Below are 16,448 nucleotides of genomic sequence, written 5' to 3' on the forward strand. Positions count from 1 at the left end.
AAGCGCGAACGTGAAGAGCCCACCGCCATCGCTGCTGCCTCCTGAGGTACCCGCTGCCGACCCCTCCGCGTGAGGTAGGGCCGCGGGCCCGCGCACGCCCCGCACTCGCGGCACTCACCGTCTTAGCGTGGCTATGCCGCGACTCTTAGGGGCGGGGGAACCAGGGGAAGCGTCTGCTGAAGCGTCATCGGGCAGCGCCGCCACCACCACGTGAAAGGCAGTCATGGCGCTGAGCCGCGGTGGGGTAGTGGCTGCTTTTCCGCTGGTTCCGCGGCGCTTGACGGCCACCGAGGCGGCGGAGGGCGCGGCGCCCCCCGAGAACGTGGTGCGCGTCCCCTGGGCCCTGCGGATGCGGCTGCAGCGGGGCGGGCAGCGCCGTGAGCGCAAGCAAGGAGAGGCGGCGGCGCGGCGAACCGGGAAGCTGCTGCTGCGGAGCCGGCGGCCAGAGCTGAGCCAGCCCAGCTGGCAGACGGTGGGGCGGTGGGAGCAACCGCAGCTGGTGTCGGCAGGCTGGAAGCACAGGAAGGCCTGCGGGGACTACTTTCAGCTGGAGCCCTTACAGTCGGCGGCTCCGGCCCTGCAGGTGCCGCCTGATGCGGGGCAGGGCCCATCCTTTGAGGAGATGGGGTTGCAGCCGGCGCTGCTAGCCGGCCTGGGGAGCCTCTCCATCAGCCGCCCCACGGCGGTGCAGCGCATCACTATCCCCGCGCTGCGCCGCGGTAGGAGCGCCCTCTGCGCCGCCGAGACCGGCAGCGGGAAGACGCTGGCCTACCTGCTGCCACTGCTGGATGGGCTGCTCTCCCGCCCCGCGGCGCCGGAGGTGGAAGCGGCTGGGCCGCCGGCGCCCCGAGGGCTGGTGGTGCTGCCGTCGCGGGAGCTGGCGCTGCAGGTGGGCGCGGTGGCGGCGGCGCTGTGCCGGCCGGCGGGGCTGCATGTGCGCGGGCTGACAGGCGGAGGCGCGGCGGGCGGGCTGCGGAGGCAGCTGCGGGCCCCGCCGCCGGGCCCCGCTGTGCTGCTGGGCACCCCCGGAGCGCTGCGGGAGGCGCTGCGGCGGCGCTTCCTGGCGTTGGAGCGGCTGCGCTGGATGGTGCTGGACGAGGCGGACACCCTGGTGGATGACTCCTTCGCGGGGATCCTGGAGGAGATCCTGGCACACGCGCCCCTGGCCGTTGGTGCACCGGGGCCGGCTGGCTTGTGGGAAGAGAGGACCCAGGTGGTGGTGGTAGGAGCCACATTCCCCACGGGGCTGTGCCAGACCCTGGGGAAGTTCACCGATGTGGGCCAGTTTGTCACCCTTGCCACCCGGAGCCTGCACCGCCTGCCACCCCATGTGCAGCAGAAGTTTGTCCGCATCAAAGGCCAGGACAAGCTGCCTGAGCTGCTGCAGCTCCTCAAGGAGCACCCAGCGTCCAGTGGGGCTATTATTATCTTCTGTAAAAGTGCCAGCACTGTGAACTGGCTGGGCTATATCCTGGATGACCACAGAATCAAGCACCTGAGGTTGCAGGGACAGATGTCAGCAGCTGCTAGAGCTGACATCTTTGCCTCATTCCAGAAGGGTGACGTGTCTATCCTTGTCTGCACTGACCTTGCCTCGCGCGGGCTGGACACCAGCAGTGTGCAGCTAGTGGTCAACTATGACTTCCCAGACACCCTGCAGGACTACCTGCACCGCGTGGGGCGAGTTGGACGGGTTGGAAGCAAGACACCTGGAGCTGTGGTTAGTTTTGTCACCCATCGGTGGGATGTGGACCTGGTACGGAAAATAGAGACTGCAGCCCGGAAAAGGTCAGGTCTCCCAGGCATGGACTCCTCTATAAATTCACCTAAGAAGGATTGATTCAGATTGCCAAGCAGTAATACATGGCCTAAGTGTGAAGTCATTAAGGGAGAGCAAATGAGCTTCTGTGTGTAAGCTAGACTGGAAGAATAGAGGACTGAGTTCCCTAACCAGGTGACCAGCTTAACTGTGCAGTGTTCTGGAAGCTGCAGTAGTCATGTCCGGAGACATCACAGTTCATAGCTTTCCAAAAGGAAGTTTGTAAGTGAGTAGTAACATAATGCCTTTGAAGAAGACTGAGGAATTATCAGGTGACTTTATTTTTGTTTAGACTTCTAACTTAAATCCAAATCAGAATGAAAGCATGCCTGTATGATGTGTAACTCTCTTGTGTTTCATTGCTCCCCACCACCAGCAGCTAAACGTTCATTGTTAAAGCTTTAAAATTACTACTGTGGCAGGAAAGAAAAAGAAAGTATTTTCCTAACTTAAGTGATTATAGATACATGTAGAAGGGCTAAAGGACAAATTGTATTGGATTTTCTTGTGATGTAGCAGTTCTTGCAGAGAATTCTAGACCAGATGATTCTTGTTTGGTGGGAACAAGAAGGCACAATAAAGCGTGAGGCTTTTTCAGGGTCTTAATTTGGCATTTTATAGTCACCTTTCACTGAGAAATGGGATCTTGCTGCTTTGTGTTCTATTAAATAAATTTTCTAAAAGCCTGTAAGTATTTTCTGCACATTGTTTCTGCATGTTGTGATGACATGTCCAGACTGAACTGATAGTAAAAACAAAGGAAACCACCCAACCCACCAAAAAAACCAATAAAAAATCTCCTGTTAAAGGAAAGAAGTCCAGTTCTAATTCTAACCCACAGGTTCTAATGACTCACCTGTAACAGAGTGAGCACAAGATTTGAGTATCTTGCCATTGTTCTTTTTGCTTTAAGCCAAAAGGAGGTTATTTTCTACCTAGCTGCTAGTTTGTATCCATGGTAAATAATCACACAAACCCAGCATTTTAGCTCTGATTTCTGTTTCAGTCATTTATGATAGCTTTTTCTTTTAATGGTTGTTTTTCCCATGCTGTCCACTTTAGCCTGTACTAAAGCTCGGTATGTAGAAATAGTAAGCTGCTAAAAGAACACAGTATCTAAATATCTGATGGTAGAGGAAATCATGTTCTGGAGCTACTTGTAGTATTCTGAGTAAAAACTATACAAACAGAAAGCTTGCAGTCAGTTAAGAATAAGGCTGTATAACCTAGAAATTGTGCGCATGTACTCTGCTCACATTGCACAGTTAAGGGGCTCTTAGGGGAAGTTGCAAACTGTGGTAAAATTATTTCATATAATAGAAAACTTTCAATTAGAAATGCAGTGGAAGAGCAATTCTCTTGGAGACTGGAAATCAGTTTTTTGAACCATTCATTGTGTAGACTAGTTGTGTCTCCTCTGTAGATCATTTAACTGCAATTCAGGCAGCTTTTGTGTCCACAAGCAGAACCTTACTGTTCATGTGTAAGAGTAGGGCAAAAACTTAAAACAGAAATCTGGAGAAAATCTAGTATTGTAATTTAAAGATCATATTTCCATTCATTAATACGTGTCTTGCATTGTATCTGATTCTCTGAACTGCTGAGAAATAGCTTTCTTTAACTGTAGGCATACAGATTAATTTAAGTGAGGTAAATTGTATTTGAGAAACTCCAAGTAAGAATTTTAATATTTGCTTGTCTGCTTTGCACAAGAAATTTCAGGCTGGCTCCATCTCAAGCATCATATAATTTGAATCTGATAGTTTTCAAAGCTTCAGTACTTCACTGTATTAGAATAAATTACTACCTGCTTCATAGAGTGTCTTTCCTGAGGCAGCTGGTGATGGTGACTGCTTCCCAGAATAACACGGAGATGCCCTTGTAAGTTTCTGAGGAAAGTTGTTGCTTGGGATCTCAGATGTCTGACTTTAAGTATTTGTCTTCTCATAGTTGTTATGTTGGACTAAATCAGTCAGTTGTTCTGGTTAAGATTTCCTAACTGTTGTAGATGTGTACTGTAATACTCTGCTCTGTTACCTATAGTTTCCAGCTAAATGGTACAACCAAAGTTAATCACAGTTAAATAATAACCACATAAGCAGTCACTCCTGACACAAGATCTGTGGTTGAATTATGTGGCAGTGGCTGTTAATGATGAAGGTATCTGCTTAATTTGTATTAGTAACTAAGTGGTGATAAGAGCAGTTTTTTTATTGAGTTAAAATAGGTGAAAGGAAAATGGAAGGAAGGTTGACTTCTCATAAATTAGGCAACGTGGGCATACTTGGAACTGAGGTATAAAATACAAGTTAAAAATATATTATTGATGTTTTACATGTTACAGAACTTAAGTGAATATTCTGATGTCTGTATCAAATTCTGTTGAAGACATCCCTCGATGTTCTGTTTGGATATTTTTGTTACCTTTTTTTTAGATGTATAATTTGTAATTTTACTTCTGTTACTCACTTTTAAAAGCTCAGTAGCATAGTCTATGAATTTGGAATTGTGTTACAGTGAATCCCATGACAGGTCAGTCTGGATTGTAGCACACTGTATAATCAAATTAGACAACACAGTGAAATAATAAAGTCCTTTTACCCATATGCTTCTTAATTTTGAAGTAATATGCACTTTATGTATTTACAAACAGGAACCTTGAACTTGATACAAACAATGTTTAACCCAAGCGTTGCTATGGTACCCTTTATCACAACACATCACAACAGGTCACAACACATCTTGTCACAACACATCACAACAAAGATTCCTAGCAAAAACCCCCAAAACTTTCGACATTTATATACTAAAGTAGCCAATTAAAAGCTTTAGGTATACATACTCAGAGAACACTATGTTTAACAATAAAGCCTTTTGTAAACATTGCTTTCAAGTAAACATTGCTTTCAAGCAAAACCACTGTTCTTTTAAGCATGTTTTGAGAAATACCACTTTCCACTGTTGCTCAGAAAGAGACAGTTACTGGAGCCAGAAATAAACATCAGTACTTCCATTTAGCTCATACACATTCAAACTCTGGGATATGTAAGCTGATACAGAGCTAACAAATGCAGACATGCACATCAGCGACATGCCATGTGAAAGTTCTACTACCCAATAGGTAAATACTATAGCAAAGCCTTCAAAGAGATTTAGAGAATCTGTCAGAGCTAATGAGCTAAAAATGTAGCTTGTGTATGGTTAAACCTGCTTAAGAAGCAAAGACTATTCAAACCTGTTTTAGAGTCAATTTTCTTAAACTTTTTCCTGCTCTTTAAACATGGCATCACTTACTCTTCTCATCTTAATGACTGTCTACGTGCATAATTAACTGTTCTTTTCTGTCTGTCGTATCTTCTGTGGAACTCTTATTTTAGACTACTGTGTTACTACTGCTATGAATTTTAGACATAACTACAACTACATATGAGTTCTGTCTTGTGGGCAGTACAAGGACATTAAAAAATTTATGTTGCACCTACCAAGGTGTCCTAGGATAAGCTGTGTCAAGTGTCCTAACAGCCACATGGAAAATGCCTTCTACCACTCTGGTAATCTAACAAAATCCGTATTTTTGCAGGTTGGAGTGCTCCCTGAAATGCACTTGTGTACTTGTTTTCCCCAGACAGCACTCTTTCCCCTCCTCTTCCTTCTGAAATGTATTTGTGAGCCCAATTTACATGTTAGTAGTAGAGTGTGTGGTGGAGAAGTTCTCCATACGTACTCTGACCAATTTCTCAGCAGGAACTGGCTGCAGGAAGAGCTTGTGGGTGAGCACTTGCCGGCAGGCCTTGCGGAAATTTTCTGAGAGGAAAGCGTAAATGATGGGGTTGATGCAGGAGTTCCCATAGGCTAGGCAGTGAGAGATGATGCGGAAGGTGAAGGAGATGTTGTTCAGAGGAAACTGCCCAAACTCGGCCCACATCGTGATGATGTGGTGTGGCAGCCAGGAGAGCAGGAACACAGCAACCACAAGCAGCGTGGTCTGCGCTGTCTGGAAAAGACAAGGTCACAAGTTACAATGGTTTCAGTGATGAAGAGAGTCTGTGGGATGAATAAGTTTGCCTTCCTCTGTCAGTAATGAAGGCAGAATAACACAGGCAACACTGACAACTGCCAGGTGGGCAAATCACGACATTATGAAAAAGGATGTTAAACCCAGTTCTCCTTCTGTGGAAAACAAGGATTGCCTTGTTTTGGCTCAAGCAAATAACTCTATAAGCAATGGAGATAGAACAGAGTCATAGAATCCTAGAATAGTTATGGTTGGAAAGAACCTGAAGATCATCCAGTTCCAACCCCCCTGCCATGGGCAGGGGGACCTCACACTAAACCATGTTACCCAAGACTCCATCCAACCTGGCCTTGAACGCTGCCAGGGATGGAGCATTCACAACCTCCCTGGGCAACCCATTCCAGTGCCTCACCACCCACACAGGAAAGAATTGCCTCCTTGTATCTTGAAACTTCCCCTGTTTAAGTTTTAACCCATTGCCCCTTGTCCTATCACTGCAGTCCCTGGCGAAGAGTCCCTCCCCAGCAACCTTACAGGCCCTCTTCAGATACTGGAAGGCTGCTATGAGGTCTTCAGTCAGCCTTCTCCAGGCTGAACAGCCCCAGTTTTCTCAGCCTATCTTCATATAGGAGGTGCGCCAGTCCCCTGATCATCCTCGTGGCCCTCCTCTGTACTTCCTCCAACAGTTCCATGTCCTTTTTATGTTGGGGAAACCAGAACTGCACACAGTACTCAAAGGAAGGTCTCATGACAGCAGAGTAGAGGGGCAGGATCACCTTGTTCGACCTGCTGGTCATACTCCTTTTGATGCAGCCCAGGATACAGCTGGCTTTCCAGGCTGTGAGGGCACACTGCCGGCTCATGTTAAGTTTTTCATCAATATAGACAGTGCCCATAAAACCTCAAATGTTTCAGAGGCTGCAAATATGTTACATGGAAGAGTGGAAATAATAATCCATAGGATTCGGAGGCTGGGGAATATTAAGGCTGTTGAAAGTAACTGCAGGGGGAAAGTGCCTCACATATAAACTGAGAAAGCATATTCACACGTGAATAAACAAACTCAGCTCCCAAATGTCCTCAAACTGGCCATGCTGGGAATCAGTTGCTGTCCTTGTGGTGGTATGATTAGAAGCTGATGGAACTGAAAGACAGATACAGTGGCCTTGTGGGGTCTAACTTGTGTACTGTGTTATGACAGGTTCTAAACAATAAACAGGTTCTACCCTTAGTTTCCACCTGTAATAATGGTGCTACTTGATTACCCTCCAGCAGTGTTGAGTACCTTAGGCTTGTTACCATGGTAACATTTCATAGCATCCTGAGCTTAAATTAGGAGGCTACAAGCACTGAAATATTCTTTTGAATAAGGTATATATGCCTATATTCTTTTCTCCCTTTATTGTGAAATAACAAACCACATATTTAACATAGGGCTGCATATTAAAAAATGGGTTTGCAGTTGCTATGTATTAGGCCAAAGCTTTTTCTGAGGTCCATCTATTTGGGATCTTGCAGAGGCAAAACATAGACAATACTAGAGCAATGATGTACATAATTCATGACTCAAGAAACGTGTTTTGGGAATGCAACTTGTGTCTTTTCAAGTTGGGGAATATGTAGTTAAGATAGAGGAAACTGAAATAAAATCTATTTGGCTTTTAATCTGGTAACTTTGTAGCTAAACCTAATGTTAGTACCAGCTGTGAAGGACTGATCCAAACAGCTTGTGTACTGTTTGAGAGTGTTCAGTGGGCTGTGGTAATTAGCACAGTTAATGGGTTACTGTTGATCTAGCTGTGCCCACTTAGTACCAGCCTTCTGGTTCATCTCCAAAGGTTCAGTGGGTCCGTAGCAGACATGTACAATGGCCACTACTGGATTATCTAACTCTCTTTTCATACTTCCAGAAGTGTTTCAAGCAGATCATGAAGTAACTTAGAGCATTATTTGTTTTACAGACAATAAATGTATGTAGGCTATACAGTGAATCCATAGCATCATGGGAAATGAAGACTAGGAGAATCATAAATACTTTTGTTTCTCAAATAAACTTCTCTCTTGTTCCCCCCCCCCCCCCGTTGTATCTGCCATGTACATATTGTCCAGAATTTACCTGCTTATTCTTTTGATATCTCTATAGGTGATCTGACTCTCATTTATGCTTTCCTGCTTTTGTCTTTTTTCCCCTTTCCCAAGGTAGAGAGCTTGTCACTTTCCTGACCTAGTCACAGTTTGAATGCTTAGCTGCACATCTTTTTTCAGAACTGATAAGGCCATCCATTTGTACTGTGTACCTCAGCCACACAGAAACAGGAAAGAACATTAAGTGAGGTTTTTATTAAACAGTGCATTCTTGCTAACTTGCAGAAAAACTGGGCTTCATTAGTGAGACAACTGCTGTTTTCTGAATGTGGTAGAAGTTTTTTTCGCAGTTTGTTTCCCTTCCATGATTCTGAAAGAAGAAGCGTAAAGAAGCCTATGCCTTTTCTTCCACACTGTCTTATCAGCAAATATCAACTGACTCTTCCTTTATTACTGCTCTGTGGGAGGATGGAGGATGTAATAAACTTGGTTTAGACTTTGGGTCATCCTTCCCTTACTCCCCCAAACTAGTTGCAGTTAATAATATCCTGCAGTGACTCCAAAGCAGACTTATTCTAGCTAGTCCTGCTTCTTCACACCATACCATACCATACCGTACTGTACCATACTGTACCACACCACACCACACCACATCACACCACACCACACCATACCATACCATACTTCTCAGCCTTTGTGTGTGGGCTCGAGTTCTCTTGACTTCGAATACAAAGTCTGGTGATGTGATTTACTGGTAAGTTATTTTTTTTGTGTGTTATGTTAATCTCTAACTCGTATCCCTGTTTCCCTAATGTTTGAGAGATAACTTGTGAGTATATGAGGTGAGGAAGAAAACAGCATCATAGAGAGAGATGTGCTTTGAATGGACCGTTACAATTTTGAGGCAAGATCTTGGACTTATGGTAGTTTTGTGGACAGCTTGGTTCTCAACTAGTGGCTTGAAGAGTGGATTTTATTTTATTTTAAGTAATAAAAAAAGGAAAATAAAATTGTAGGAATTATTAGGAAAGGAATAGAGCACAAAACAAGAGACACTGCTCTCCCATCAGATAAGCATGGCTCATCTTTCTTTTGTAGCTAAACAATAGAAAAGCCTAGTAGTAATTTGTTAGCTTTAAATGGCTCAGGTGGTCTATTAATTGGAGGTTTTGGCCTCAAGGTTCCACAACTCCTAGTGTCCCTTCAAGGGAGCTTGCAAAATATCTGTGAAATTCACATCCCCAAAAACATTCTTAAACTTGAAAAAGCATTTCCGATTGTTCAGTTTGCAAGTCTTATTATTTGTTCTTTAAAGATATAGAGGACAAAACTGAGTAAACATTGAGAAATGCTGGTGTGCTCCAGAGGTCAGGGAAACACCACAGGGCAATTTCATGATCAGAATAGACCTTGGTTTGCATTAATTTCCATTGTTAAATCATCTTACTTACTGCAAGTGTGCGTTCAGAGTTCCTAGGGCTGAGCTTTTATGAAACACTTTTTCAGGACTGTCACAAAGGCAATTGTTAGCTTTCCTTGTAGCCAAATTACAGATTTTCTGTACTCTGCCTAATGCAGAAAGGAAATAGCAGAACCGAAATATACTTTGCTTGTGTTACAGGGGTTCACAGAATTTCTTAGCATCTGATGTTGCTGTCTGGCCTTATGAAATGGTTATCCAAAACTGCAAAGGGGAATCCTGCAGTATCGCACCATCTCAGTTTTAAGGCTGGCAAACCTGTGCCACTAGTGTGGTATTAAATGTGGAAACAGACAGTCATGTATCTCTTCTACAAGTACAGTCTTAGTTCACCATGAAGAATTTCAGTCTAAGCTTGCAAAAATTCCTAAATTTCTTCGTTTATCTAATTCACAAATATTACATATGAATGGAAAAAACACATCAAATTGAGCATGTCCAATGCTGACATAGCAGGCATACATACAAATTTGCAAAGTAGGAATCTGAATTGAAGGTCAAGATCTTTTAAGATGAGACAAGATTTCTCTGAACCAAAGAATGGAATATGAAGTCAGGATGCAACCAATTTTGCACAAGGGAAATTTTTGCAAATTTTCAAGTGTGCATAAGTTGAAAAAGCTGCTGTAGTTTGAAAATAACCATGCTGTAACTTAAAAGCTCACAAATCACAGCCCAAGCGTATGCTGTATGTGCCTGGAAGATTGTATGTCATCTTTAAGATTCTGTTAAAGACAAAATTGTTTTTTTCCAGAAGTATTTGAACACTGACTTTGAGGGGGAAGCTGTCAGAGCTCTCTGGATTATTAATAAACAGGGCCCATTCAATGAAAATGTGTTTGTAGTTAACTTTATAATAATGTATCCAACATTGTCCAAATGTTGGGCAATGCCTTAGAAAACAGGGCCCTCCTGTAGTATCTATGGAGATACTATATGTATCTAGTCCCTAGACAGATTCAATTAACACAAGCATTCAGTACAATATTGTGGCAAATTGGACAATGATAGACAGTAGAAAGGTGCCAAATAATGGAAGGGAAGAGAAAGGTGATTTGGAGGCATCATGCACACGATGAAATCCATATTGGAACCCCTGATACATCTTGTGGTAATATTGTCTTCATGACAACACAGTCTTCAGATCCTGCTGAAGTGAAGCCTGCCATTTGAGACTTAGTTAGAGAAGATACTTGTATACCAGTATTCAGTGAAGACTTTTATCTATTAAAAAAACAAACAAAAAAACAACAACAACAAAAAAAAAACCAAAACCAAAAAAAACCCCACAATAACAAAAGAACCCCAAACCCACAAACTAAACAAAATAAAAACCAAACAGGCCAAACCCAAACCCCCTTCCCTTAGGGATGGGAGGACGATTGTAACTCAGGTGTGCTATCTTGAAACTGTATGAGTAAAGTAGAAATTGAGCAGTAATAGCTCCAGACTGTAGTCTTTTGTACCAGTATGACATTTTCTTTCCCCTATCAGTATGGTCAAGATGCACGCTGTGAGTTAACAGGTGTGAATCAGGTGATTTTATCACCTCATATTGGAAGACTTCTGTTGTGTTGCAATTTCTTTTGATAGATCAAGGCAATTTAGGTTCAGCCACTGAAGTCACACATATATTTCAGAACAAGCAAGATGCCGGGTATATGCTGACGTACACAGTGATCAAGATTTACAGGCTAGTAAACAAATTAATAGACCAAACTTGTTCAAAAGTGTTTCTGTGTTTCAAAACATCTGTAAGTTTGTTGCAGCTGTGGTACCAGTGTCTGTCTGGTTTCCTGGAATCACCTCAAAGTTTCGATTTCTGTGTCTTGCACACCCTTTTCATCCAAATGGCCATGTTTGCTGTAATGGCCTTCATTTATACCATAAATATACAATGTTGTGTAGGGATGCCCTTGTGTGGTAGGTAGCCCGGAAACAGGCCAGTGCATCAACTGAGACAAATCAAGGCTTTCTCTAGTCATCTCCACTGGTTGTCACATCTGCTCGGAGACACACACACTGCTCATTTGGGTTGTACAGCTGCTGCACCACTGGCACAGACTGTGACCGGACTGTGCTGTCAGCATCTAACGATGGTACTCCATGACTTCCTGTCTTTGACTAGCCAGATAGCCCACAGTTTCACTTATCAACGTACACTCAACAATTAAAACATTTCTGGCTGAAATAGTATTTTCCACTTTCATGTCAGGTCAGTCTGATGTTGCATCACTGAAGTCAGTGAGTTTTGCTGCCTGAAGACTTCTATTAATTATGGCTTATCCAGTCTAAGATTTTGATTTTTTTTTTTTTTTTTTTTTTGGTGGGGGGGGTGGGGGAAACTATCTTTAATATTTTTTTCCCAGTAAACACTTGAAGCTCTGCTTATTTCATGCAGCTTGAAACAGGGGTAATCTTGTTCTTTGGCTTGCAGAGGGATCAACCCAGGATCTGGGTTCTTGCAAACCTTAAGAAAGATCTTAGATGCAAACTGCAGCAAAAGTACTTCAGTTTCAGAGCTCTTCAAGTGTTTTCCTTTTAGCTTGCTAAGGTGTCCTCAAAACACCTAAATATTTTTATAGTCCGAGTACCTTACTGGCTGACAGTGTAAAAAATATAGTAATTGTGGGATTCTATTACAGCACAAGAAATCAAAAGGCATGTATATAGAGATCAATACAGCATTCAATAATGGCAACATTATGTACTGTGTCTATAAAGATACAACAAACTGTCAACATGAATTCTAAACCTGAGCTGAAAGAATGGTACATGAATGACATTTCAGTATCTGGATGGAGCTTGAAAAGGCTATTAGTTATTTTAGAAACTTCATATATCTATTATATTATAGTCAGTGTACAGTTTAAACCAAAGATATTTACCTTCCTCTTTGATCTCTCTGACTTCTTGGAAATGTTCTTTACTTTTGTATGGAGATGATACAGAACCTTGGGGGGGGAAAAAGAGTAAGGTAATGTATTGAATGGGAAATTGAATTGTGTGCATTAGTATTTGAACTTTTCATACAAGCACCAAAAATTAAAATAATTGTTTTAGCATGACTTCAACCAGAGTTGAATTTGATGTTTTGAGACTTCTGATTCTAAGCTCTGCACAGTTCTTTCTCCTCCAAGAAACAAGGTTTGTCAAAAACATTGAAATTGCTGTGCTTCCAGAGGATATATTTCAGCATATAATAGAGATCCGCTGGCACTATGCTGAAATCCAGAGGAGTCTTTCCATAGATTTTGAATTTTAGATTGTGCCTGAGATTATCTACATTTGTTATCCAGGCTGATTATACACACAGGCAGAGAGCAGGCTGCCAATACTGTACCCTGGTGTGACTGTCCTGCCACTCCTGAATGCAGCACTAACAAATGGGGCAGGCAGTTGGAGTCGGTTCTCATTTCAGAGAGAGAATTATAAGAAATGTTAAAGCACTGTAGGGAAATGCTCAGTTAACAACATCTAGATCAAGCTTTTGAAATCTGATTACAGCATGGCAGTAACCTGGCAGTTCTGTGGCCTTTGAAGCTAAGAAACTAAATTTTCTAAAGCAATTATTATTAAATGCAGCTTACCTTTCAGTTGATGCTGTGCTCACCTAGGGCAGTGAGGGGACAAACACCTGGAGCTACAGTGAGTTAAGAGCTCTAGTGGCTTTTTCCTTTTGTGACAAACAAAGCCTAAAGTTTAGAGATTTTTAGCTTAAACCTAAGTCTGTTTTCCTGTCCTTAGCACTAGCGACAGCAGAACAGATTAGTATGGAAAGTAATCTTTTTCTTGATTGAATAGGAAACCATTTGGTTTCCAAGAGGGTAGACCTGCCACTGTCTACTGACAAGGAAGTTCAGTCCCTGGCACTCCACAAGAGGGTATTAATTCAGAATTCACAGAACAGTTATTCTGCACGCTAGCACAACTTGCAGACTTAAACATGGTAAAGATCAGTAAGGGGAAACAAAAACTTTGAGCTATAGCAATCCATAAGAAGAAAGGAAGAGATTTCTTGCTGAATAAAACCAATTCTAAGATCTTTTTTTGCAAGGCACAGTGTCTGAGCTCTGTGTCAAAAAAAAAAAAAAAAAAAAAAAAAAAAGAAGGAAAGAAAGAAATAAATTGGGGTGATATCTTTAATATTGTTTCTGTACACTCTGTTCCATTGCTTCTTTCTCCATTAATTTTATTTCCTGCTGGGAACAAACATTTGTTATCAAGAAAGAACAAACTGAAAAATAGGAAAACCATCAAATCTTTACAAGATTTGGGTGTCAGGCTGGGTGTCAGCTTAGCAGTTGTAATTCTTTTTGTGAGCTGGTGTAATTTCATTTTGTTTTCTTTCCCTCCCCCTGCCTCAAAAGTATTCTATACTGGGAAAGAATATGGAAAGGATTGTATCTACTGTTTGCTGGCTGGGCAGCTTGAATGTACACATACAAGCCACCAAGAGTGTGGGAGTGACCTTTCCCTCCAGTTAAGCATTACTCCCGTCCCTCTCACCCACCTTGGCATAGCAGAAGGTGATGAGCACCAGGGGCAGGAGGTACCCCACCAGCAGGATGGTGACCTTGTACATCTGCTTGGCTGTTGAACCATTTGCCCAATGCTCCCAGCAGAAGGAGCTGTTGGGTGCTTGCTGATGACCACTCACGAGGGCCTGGTGCTCGGCCACAGGGATGGCAATGATTAGAGACAGCAGCCAAATGACAGCCACACCAAGGGCAGCATTGTGTTTGCTGCGGATGCAGTGTGAACTCTTGGCGTGGACCACAGCAATGTATCTGTCCATGGACATAGCCACCAGCGTAAAGATGCTGACCAGCATTGTTGCCATAGCCAAGTAGTGAACCCATTTGCAAAAGAAGGCACCGAAGATCCACTCTGGCAGGGAGTAGATGGTGGCCTGGAAGGGGACACAGAACAGCAGAAAGGAGAAGTCTGCAATGCTCAAGTTCAGGATGAAGATATTGGTAACGCTGCGTGATGGGCGTCTTCTAGGCCGGAAATGTCCCAAAACAACCAACACCAATGTGTTTCCCACTATTCCCAGGAGGAAAATCAACCCAAAAAGCACTGGTACAATCACCACTTCTGGGCCACCCCTGGTTGCTCCTGACCAGCATGTTGGAGTCCCTGTTTGGTTAGTGTCAAGGCTGCATTTGCTGGTGCTGGTTCCAAGGGAAAGTACAAAGATGTCTTCTTGCTCCTCCATGTAGCTAGGCTGCTTGGAAGGCAGGGAGCAGTCACTGTAGCCCTGGCTCCTACCAGGCAGGTCTGTTTGTTAGTGGTGGCCAGAGGCTGAATGCTTGGGTTTTGCAGTGCTCTGTGTTTTGTCTTTGGGGAGCAGCTTTCTTCAGATGATTCTTGCACGCTTTGTCTCCAGTGCAATTTATTCCAGGGGCTGGCAAAAAAGGGGGTTGAGGAATTTGTGTCATCCAAGAGGTAACTGCAGGTTTAGCAGCTGGTGCTGGAGAAGCTCATGTGGCAGAGAAGTCTGTGCCTGAAAGACTGAGGATGAAGCTGCCCTGAGAGCTTGGAGCAGAGGCAAAGAGGCTGCAGCTCAGTTCCCTTATGCCCCTCCTCTTCTGCTTCCCTCCCACAGCAGTCCCTGGATCTGTGTCTGTCATACCTGCTTCCCAGCCCATCTCAGAGCTGAGGCAGGGAAAGCAAATGCTGTCTGTGACCTGAGCCCTTCAGAAAGTAACACTTGATCATCTCTATCCCCACATATTACTGCTCCCAAGGAGGGGAAGAGCAGAACAAAAGCAAGCTCTCATCCAAAGGGATGGGTCAAGCAGCAGTTACTGGGTGATAGCATGCATTTCTGTGAGGAGCAGCTTTGGAAATGGCTGCATGTTTTTTATTAATAGAGCAGGATTTTTGTTGTTGTTGTTTCATAGGCTCTAATGTGCTCATATTAGAGCATAAAGCAATCTGAATAGTTGTGTTTTCAGCATAAAAACCTGGGAGAGCTTTAGATTCAGCAGCTGGTTCCTACCACTTCTTGGATATCTGCCCAAATTCCTTAGTGCCTTAATATTCATGGAACTTGTTGATCCAGCTGTAAAGAAGCTCCAGATTCAACCCAGTAGTGCCAATAGCATCTGCTCTGTAAAAGGAAAGGTTCAGTCTTGGTAGCTGTGACCAGTTGTAATATTCTCTGTGGGGGAAGAGATACAGATTAAAAAAAAAGAAAAGAAAAAAGTCTTATTAAGGATTAAATTAAGGATTTGGTGAGGCACTGGAATAGGTTGTCCAGGGAGGTTGTGAATGCTTCATCCCTGGCAGTGTTCAAGGCCAGGTTGGACGAGGCCTTGGGTAATATGGTTTAGAGCGAGGTGTCCCTGCCCATGGCAGGGGGGTTGGAACTTGATGATCTTAAGGTCCTTTCCAACCCTAACTATTCTATGATTCTATGATTAATGTCGTAGTTATTGTAGGGTTTTATGCTTACCTATATAAACAGTATGTAAGTTTTAGAATGCACTAACTGACTTGGTTTTAATAGCCGTATTCCTCAAGGGATCCTGTGAACTCTAAAGCCAGTAAGAGGAAGAACAAAGTTTAGGCAAACATTAGCAGTACATGCACACAGTGAATTATGTATGCAGGGCAGAGTACTCATCTCTATTTACAGTGATTACAAGCCTAGGCTCTTGGTCAGGGTGAGCCACTGCTGGCTCTGTGGACGTGAGTGTTAAACTGAAGGAGCCCCTTCATTCTGAAACGAAGTTCAGTACTGGGAGTTGCCCTGCCTTATGGCTTCTTTCTAAGCTCTTGTTGAGAGATGATCATAGAATCGTAGAATTACAGAATAGTTAGGGTTAGAAAGGACCTTAAGATCATCCAGTTCCAGCCTCCCTGCCGTGGGCAGGAACACTTCACACTAAACCATGTCACTCTTGTTGGCCTTAAACACTGCCAGGGATGGAGCATTCACTGCTTCCTTGGGCAACTTGTTTCAGTGCCTTACCACCCTCACAGTAAAGAGCTTCTTCCTTGTATCTTGAAATTTCCCCTGTTTAAGTTTTAACCCGTTA

The 16,448-nt window shown here is 43.6% G+C and overlaps 3 protein-coding genes across 5 annotated transcripts in view; 1 reads left to right on the plus strand and 2 right to left on the minus strand.

Moving 5' to 3' along the window:
- DUS2 (dihydrouridine synthase 2) overlaps positions 1–243 on the minus strand; it is a 32,232-nt gene extending 31,989 nt beyond the window's left edge. For all 3 annotated transcript variants that reach the window (XR_009724013.1, XM_061344115.1, XM_061344114.1), the window contains exon 1: positions 119–243. The gene's annotated coding sequence lies outside the window, so the exon portion shown is untranslated. The remainder of the gene's footprint in view (positions 1–118) is intronic.
- Positions 134–2,510, plus strand: DDX28 (DEAD-box helicase 28). Its single transcript, XM_061344113.1, has one exon. The coding sequence runs from the start codon at positions 224–226 to the stop codon at positions 1,838–1,840; it is 1,617 nt and encodes a 538-aa protein (XP_061200097.1). The 5' UTR covers positions 134–223; the 3' UTR covers positions 1,841–2,510.
- A 2,810-nt stretch (positions 2,511–5,320) lies between these two features.
- Positions 5,321–15,172, minus strand: LOC133207317 (galanin receptor type 1-like). Its single transcript, XM_061344112.1, has 3 exons — positions 13,913–15,172; positions 12,288–12,353; positions 5,321–5,813 (listed from the first exon to the last, which is right to left on the minus strand). Exons 1-3 carry the CDS (start codon positions 14,618–14,620, stop codon positions 5,496–5,498), a joined length of 1,092 nt encoding a protein of 363 aa, XP_061200096.1. The 5' UTR covers positions 14,621–15,172; the 3' UTR covers positions 5,321–5,495.
- Between the last annotated feature and the right edge of the window lie 1,276 nt (positions 15,173–16,448).

The sequence above is a fragment of the Neopsephotus bourkii genome, unplaced genomic scaffold (genome assembly GCF_033783945.1).
Source record: "Neopsephotus bourkii isolate Nb327-2 ecotype Australia unplaced genomic scaffold, CSIRO-AGI_Nbou_v1 NB_1863, whole genome shotgun sequence".
NCBI lineage: Eukaryota > Metazoa > Chordata > Aves > Psittaciformes > Psittacidae > Neopsephotus > Neopsephotus bourkii.